Raw genomic sequence first — 7,092 nt, 5'->3', positions numbered from 1 at the left:
TACACAACTTGTAATATAAGTGCACAAAGGGTAAAATTTGAAGCTTGGACTCCTAAGTGACTTGAGCATGTTAAAATATTTTGCCAAAGTCATAGTACTTATTTAGATAAGTATTATCTGAATTATTAGGATTAGCATTTTAAAATGTCTTTTTTATGAATTAAGTAATTTTCAAAGGCACTAGCTTGACAGGTTTGAAGACTGGCACCTTCAGTTTTATCCATACGATCAGTGCAATATAGACAGCAGCAATAAGAGGCTAGGTGGGGGGGAAAAAATCACTTTTTAATGTATGTGGATTTACCTCTTTACTTTCTTCCTCTCTATCAACATGGATATTTTGGTTTTGTTTTGGTTTTATTCCAGTGAAATGCGTATGGGAAAAGTACATAGCAGTCAAGCAAAGACTGGAGCCCAGGGTACCCACTTCCCAGAAGAATGTATTAACTATTGGGCTGTTTTGTGCTCTGCGGAGGTGTTCCCTTAATCCTCCTTTGTGGATTCACTTTAAGTCATCGAGACCAGAGAAAAACTAGGATGTTTGTGTGGGAGGTGGGGTGTTTCCAGTAAAACAGAATAGTGTTAACAGGAGAGATTGAAAAAGACCCTACCTTTGTAGATGGTCTGGTTGTGGTGTCCCCATGAATAATGGGGGAGATGGGTGCAGATCTCAAGCAGAGGATGGATTTGAGCTTACATGTCTTCCAACCCAAATGAGTGCTGTAACCATAGAGGTATCAAATAGAGGTACATTGCCATTCATGGCTTTGGAGAGTTGTGGAATCTAGTGCCCAAAATGTTTCAGCCAAGAGAATTTAACTTGAAACTGCAAATAGCTTTGGAACCAAAACTACACTTTTCAGCAAACTTTGTTTGCTGAAATATATTTTATCCTGTTCTATTCCTGATTTGTTTTTCCAGTTTGAGCATTAACTATCTCTGTATCTTTGGGTAACACACTAGGCCATCTTCTTGTGAGATGAACACCTTACACATTCAGTCTTTTGAACTATGTGCCTTAGTTTCCCAACTAGTAAAATAAGACTGCTGCTAAATGGTCTGATATGGGCAAGTAGAGTTGTGATTCACTTTGGAAGTGAAAATCGGTAGCACCATGTGCCAAACAGATGTTGAGTACTAATGTAGAATATCTTCATATTGTATTTTTTGGTGTATGGCATATGCATCAAATCCTCTGAATAATGGAGGCTGATGGATGTCTGGAACAAACTGTAACCTGTGCTCTGTTGCTGTTCTTTTAACATATTTTGTTTTGTCTTTATTAGGCCAGCACCAAAGTAGAGGTGGATATGGAGAAGGCAGAATGTCTGCAGGTGACGAGAGGAGACTTCTTGGCCTCTCTAGAGAATGATATAAAGCCAGTGAGTACTTACTGCCTAACCCATAAAGTGGAGAGTGCAGGACTAGAATAGCTGATTCCTCATATAACTACTACATTTAATGATGTATAGCCACAGCTTGGATTTTGGGATCATTATGGTGGCTTCATAAATTCAACCCTGTCAAACAGCCCTTCCCTCCCCCCCTGCCCCTTCCATCACAATGGACTTACCAGCTGTGCGCAGCTGTATCAGAAATTTGATCAGTATTGGCCAGTATGCCTCCTTAAAAGTTGTTCCATCAGTATTGGCCCCCAAAATATCCATCAGTCCACCCCTATTCATAACCTTATAATACAACTGGTGATCAGATTCCAGAGATTACTATATACAGAATACTCCATAACTTATACAGTAAAAGCTCTGTTGTTTGGCATCCCCCAGGAATGGGCGATACTGGAAAACAAAATATGCCAGTTAATTGAGTGGCCCGAGCAGGCATCCTTGCCTGTTCAGGCCCCTGCTTCTCCTGGTGCATCTAGGGCATCACCGATCCTCCTGCAGGCCCTGTGGGCCCCATGGGACAGGAGGTGGGCCCCGCGCAGCCTGTTATGCCCCCAGGCCGTGGGGGCTCAGCAGCACAAGCTGCTTTGCCCTTGGCCACAGTGGCTTGGAGAAACCGGAAGTGCCACAGTGGGCACTTCCGGTTTCACTTTACCTTACAAGCTGGCATGCCGGTTAACGGAGCATGCTGGCTTGTAAGGTGCCAGTTACCGGAGCTTTTAGTGTAGTAAAATCCTTTAAAACATCCTGCTCTGTCCTTGTCATGTTTAGTGTTTTAACTCCTTACTTAGCTGAAATGTTTGAAATGTCTTAATACTGATACTGATGATCTTAATAACTGAAGTATCTTAATTATTATTGAAAGTGTCCACTATATTGCCTGTCACTCTGCTGATGTCTAGTAAGGCTGTGTAAAGCTTTGGTCTCTAATTTGATTTGACGAAGATTTGGCCCAATTCAGTGGCCAAATCTCTGAATCCAAATAGAATCGGAGGACCCTTTAATCCCTCCGAATCGATTTGGAAAGATTTGGAGATTTGGACATAGACACAGCTTTAAATGTTTTTTCTACATACCTCTTGGTACCAGGGGCTCTTGAGTGCTGTGATGCTGGGGCACATGGAGTGTCCCACAGAAGCACTCAGGGCTCCCCAGCACACTCAGCTGAAGACCCACAAGTGGACCAGAAGCACTTTCGGTCCACTTCCAGGTCTGCCAAGGAGCAGGCTGGGGATCACTGTGCTCCCCTGGCTTGGTGACTGCTGGGTCCTGGGACACCCAGGGTCCCCCTGTGCCCAATCACTGAGCCAGGGAGGTGCTGGGGGGGCCCCCAGCGTGCTCCCCAGCAGACCTGGAAGTGGACAGGAAGTACTTCTGGTCCACTTCCAGATTTGCTGCTGAGCACATGGAGGGCCCCCATGTGCTCCTGTGGGACATTCCATGTGCCCCAGCATCGCAACGATCAAGAGCCATGCCTGCTACCTCAAGGTATGTAGAAAAAGTTTTTAAAGCTGTATCTGTCCGAATCGTTGACTCTTCAAATCGGCATCGAATCTTCAGATTTGGATATGGCCAAATTGAATCAGTGACAGTGATCTGAATCAACGAATCGAAGTACTGTCCACAATTCTGGCTGAATCCAAATTGAATATGGCCCACTTTGCACACCCCTAACATCTAGTGGCCTCTGCCCTGTTTTTCCATTGATTCTTACCCCTGATGACAATTTCTTCTTCTCTCCAAATATAGGCATTTGGAACCAACCAGGAAGATTATGCAAGTTATATTATGAATGGTATTATCAAGTGGGGTGACCCTGTAACAAGGGTTTTGGAAGATGGGGAATTGCTTGTCCAACAAACCAAAAACAGTGACCGAACTCCATTGGTTAGCGTTCTTTTGGAAGGTAAATTTAGAGAAATTAATGTATGGTTCTGTAATTGTGAATACTGTAATTGTACTAGATACCCAGACATGAGACTAAAAACCACTAATCAAAATGAAAAACAAGATTACTACTTGAAAATGTGATTAGATGGATAAATGTTGCTTTGGATAATAAAATTGACTTCTGTAGTTTTGAGGGACAACATTCCAGGAACATCAAAACGGTGTAAATGCTCATAACTAATACTTTCTGACCTCTTTAACTTTTTCTTCCTAAACAGGTTATAGTTGCCTTATTTGGTTTGTTTTTGTTTTGTGTTTTGCTTGCAGTTTCTCTGAACAGTTCCCAAGCATAATTTTTTATTTATTGCTTATTTTTTTCAGTTTGCTGTTCTTGACCAGTACCTTTTTAAATTACATTACTGATTCATTTGAACTGAGCTCATGATGTATGGTATGTTCATGATACCATATTGATTTAGGATTTTGGTGCAGCTATTTGCAATTTTTTTCCATAGTTATGTGGCGTTCCACTAGCCAGCTTTTTTGCTACAGCATTCACAGAAGTCAAATGAACAAGAGCATGAAAACAGTTCAATAAAATTCATTTAATATCTCAGCAACTATTGTTTCTGTTTTTCACTAATTTCTCTTCCTTTTGTACAGGTCCCCCACACAGTGGGAAGACTGCCTTATCAGCAAAAATTTCAGAAGAATCCAACTTTCCCTTTATCAAGATCTGTTCTCCTGATAAGATGATTGGCTTTTCTGAAACTGCCAAGTGCCAAGCTATAAAGAAGGTATTTATGGGTATTACTGTAATTGACTTGAATCTGATTCCCAGGCTCTCCAACATGAGATTGAGAGGTTGTGCTCTCTGCACTGAATATAAATCCCCTGCCTCATTATTTGTTCAGAAGGCTGTGTGGCTGTTGATGCAGGCATTGATCCAACAGCTCTTCTTGTGAACTGAGAGACTTACACAATGCAGGTGTTGCCAGAAAAGAGGATAGTACTTAAGTTTGTGGACACCAACTCATCTTTCAATTCATAATTTATATGTATACAAAGTGTTCCTTTATGTTTGCAAAGTAGTTTGATTGATCAGACATCATTGGTTGAGTCCGTTTGAGATGCCAATTTCCTATTTTAAATCCCTCCATCTTCCTGAAACTGAATGAAGAAAGATTTGTATTGAGGGAAATTAAGTGAAATATATCACTTATCATTTTTGTACGGCTGTCTGCTTTATTGTACTATTCCATTGTGAAATATAATGGAAAATATTGCTGTTCATCTTGCATAGTGCTTGCTTATAAACAAATGCAGTAACTTGTTATAATCTGCTGGTGTAAGTGAGCTAAAATGAGCTTTGGAGAGATTTTGAGAGATGGGAAAATATGTTAAATGCCATTTCAATGTATACGTGTACAACTGATGGGTTAAAAGGCAGGGTGTCAGCTTCTCTGTGGTATTCCGCATGCCTGCTCCTACCATGGGGTGAGTAGAAACTTAAACCCAAATAATTTTACCTATCTTTCAAAACCAGACTTGCCCCAGGTCAGCTGCTGCTTACAGGGGGTTTAAGCAGACATGTGAATGGCTATAATGGAGCAACTGAAATGCAGTACAACTCCAATACTACCATCACCAACCTTAACTTGCTCTGATTTTTTGGCCTCAAGTAAATATTTATTTATTTAGTGAATAAAGTCCAGTTTCTTTTGGAGACATACGATTAAACATTTTTGTTTTTACTACAAAAGTGATGTTTTTGCATATGTAATCTTGGTGCTAATTTAAAATTAGTAAAATGAGTCATCACAAATGCTATAGTCTTATAGTTGAGATTTGTGCCAATAAAATATTTTTTTTTATAGATTTTTGATGATGCGTACAAATCCCAGCTCAGCTGTGTGGTGGTAGATGACATTGAAAGACTTTTAGGTAAGTCTGAGAGTTAGCTGTGAAGCAGATTCAAAAAGCCATGGCAAGCACTTTGACTTAGATATGGCCCCACCTAACTTTAAGAGCACCTGGTCCAGGTGGGTGATTCAGAATGACCTGGTTGGGCACCTAGGATCCTAGAATGGAGAGACTCCACAGACACTAAAGAGAAGTTTGGGTGTAAGCTTTCAGCTTCTTTTATATAGAGAATGAGGAGCACTAAGCACCTCCAAAGGGCAGTTCTGAAAGCCTGGAGATGTCTAGAGCAGTGGTTTTGAATCAGGGCACCATATTGCTGCAGTTGCTTCTCAGCATGACTCCAGAAAGGTGCACCTACCACATTAGATTATACAGACAAATGTGCTGCTTCTGCAGCAGCTCTTTCTGGTTTGACTCTGATGACCTCTTGAAAATCAAAACTCTTGAAAATCAACAGCAGTTCTACCTTGTGGCAGAAGCATCTGTCTCCAAGCTGTCACTACCATGGGTAAAACTCTCATGTGCATTTTGGTTTTCAGGAGACACATCAGGGCTGAACTGGGAAGAGCTTACAGCACCAAGGAAGGGGGAATTGCCCTGGGGTAACTAAAAAATAACTTTGCCCAGTAGTTCCCAAATTCCATTAGTGGCCAGGAGCTATTGCTCTGGGGGCAGCTCCTGCCACTGTGTGCACCCCTGGGGGAGAAATGGGGGGCATGTGCCCCCTGGATCTGTGCCCAGGGCGTGGGTGGGATGGAGCCAGGGCTGATGACGGCTTTTTCTGGCAGGAGGGCTGGGCTGGGGCTGCGCTTGGGGTGGGCAACAGCAGTGCTAGGAGGGAGGTTACAGAGGAGCTACGGCTAATTCTGGGGTGGCTGTAGCCCACCCCTTAGCCCCCCCCCCCCAGTACTGCTGCCACCTGCTAAGTACAACCCCAGCCCAGCCTGCTCACAGGGAAGAACCCAACACCACCCCTAGCCCCGTCTTGCAGCGGCAGCCTCCTCTCACCCCGCAGACAGATCCAGGGGGCATGTGCCTCCCCCAGAGGTGCATGCAGGCAGCGGGAGCTGCTTCCCCCCGCACCCTGGACAAGTTGCGCACAGCTCCGTTTCACTCCCTGCCCCATCCCAGCTGGGCAGCACCTGCCACAGCCCCAGTCTGACTCCATCTCTCACCACGGGGGCTTTGCTTTCCTCCCCACGCATACACCTCTTCCCTCCCAACAGACTTACCAGCCAGATGCATGCACACAGCATTTATCGGCAATATTATTGGCCACGTCAGCCAAAAAAAAGCAGATTTCCAATAATGTAAATTTTCCTTTTATCAGTGCTGATACAATATGGGCTGATGTATTGTAATGCACCTCTCATTATAATGCTAATGTTACAACACTAAGTATATTTTATTAGCTTTTTTAATGGGGTACTGCTACATTCTGAAAAGTTTTGGAGGGGTGCCTCAAGTCTAAAAAGGTTAAGAACTACTGGCTTAGGGGCAGCCAATGGAAATTGATAAGCATAAGAGTGTATGTCTAAACTGTAGCCTTCATAGGAGTTTAGACACTTGACTCTAGCTACCTGTTAATAGTGTCTTTTCACTACTGTTACAGTTCTTTTTTTAAACGCTTGTGTTTTGTACAATTGGATTTTCCCAGTATCCATATTTATAATAAACATATGGAATATGAAAAACTTGGTTAATATGCTTCTGTGGGATAAGCATAGTTCATCTAAGTGAATTAGATTTCATCTCCACTTTGTCTTCTGACTAGTTTGCCCACAAGATGTCAAACTTTTTTTTAGCTATGCATTCTCTAGGACAGTTCCTGAGCCATTCTAGATAGCACAGTAACATTAAAAAAAAAAAAAAAAAA

The 7,092-nt window shown here is 42.5% G+C and overlaps 1 protein-coding gene across 1 annotated transcript in view; it reads left to right on the top strand.

Annotated features, from left to right (window-relative positions):
• Positions 1-7,092, top strand: part of NSF (N-ethylmaleimide sensitive factor, vesicle fusing ATPase) — a 145,540-nt gene that overhangs the window by 118,592 nt on the left and 19,856 nt on the right. The window contains exons 13-16 of the mRNA XM_019523518.1: positions 1,287-1,382; positions 3,153-3,309; positions 3,957-4,090; positions 5,171-5,237. Of these exons, the coding sequence (XP_019379063.1) occupies positions 1,287-1,382; positions 3,153-3,309; positions 3,957-4,090; positions 5,171-5,237 (454 nt within the window). The remainder of the gene's footprint in view (positions 1-1,286; positions 1,383-3,152; positions 3,310-3,956; positions 4,091-5,170; positions 5,238-7,092) is intronic.

This window comes from Gavialis gangeticus, unplaced genomic scaffold, assembly GCF_001723915.1.
Source record: "Gavialis gangeticus isolate Ggan-Ray unplaced genomic scaffold, GavGan_comp1, whole genome shotgun sequence".
NCBI classification, from domain to species: Eukaryota; Metazoa; Chordata; order Crocodylia; family Gavialidae; genus Gavialis; species Gavialis gangeticus.
This window is presented reverse-complemented; position numbering and strand designations above follow the sequence as displayed.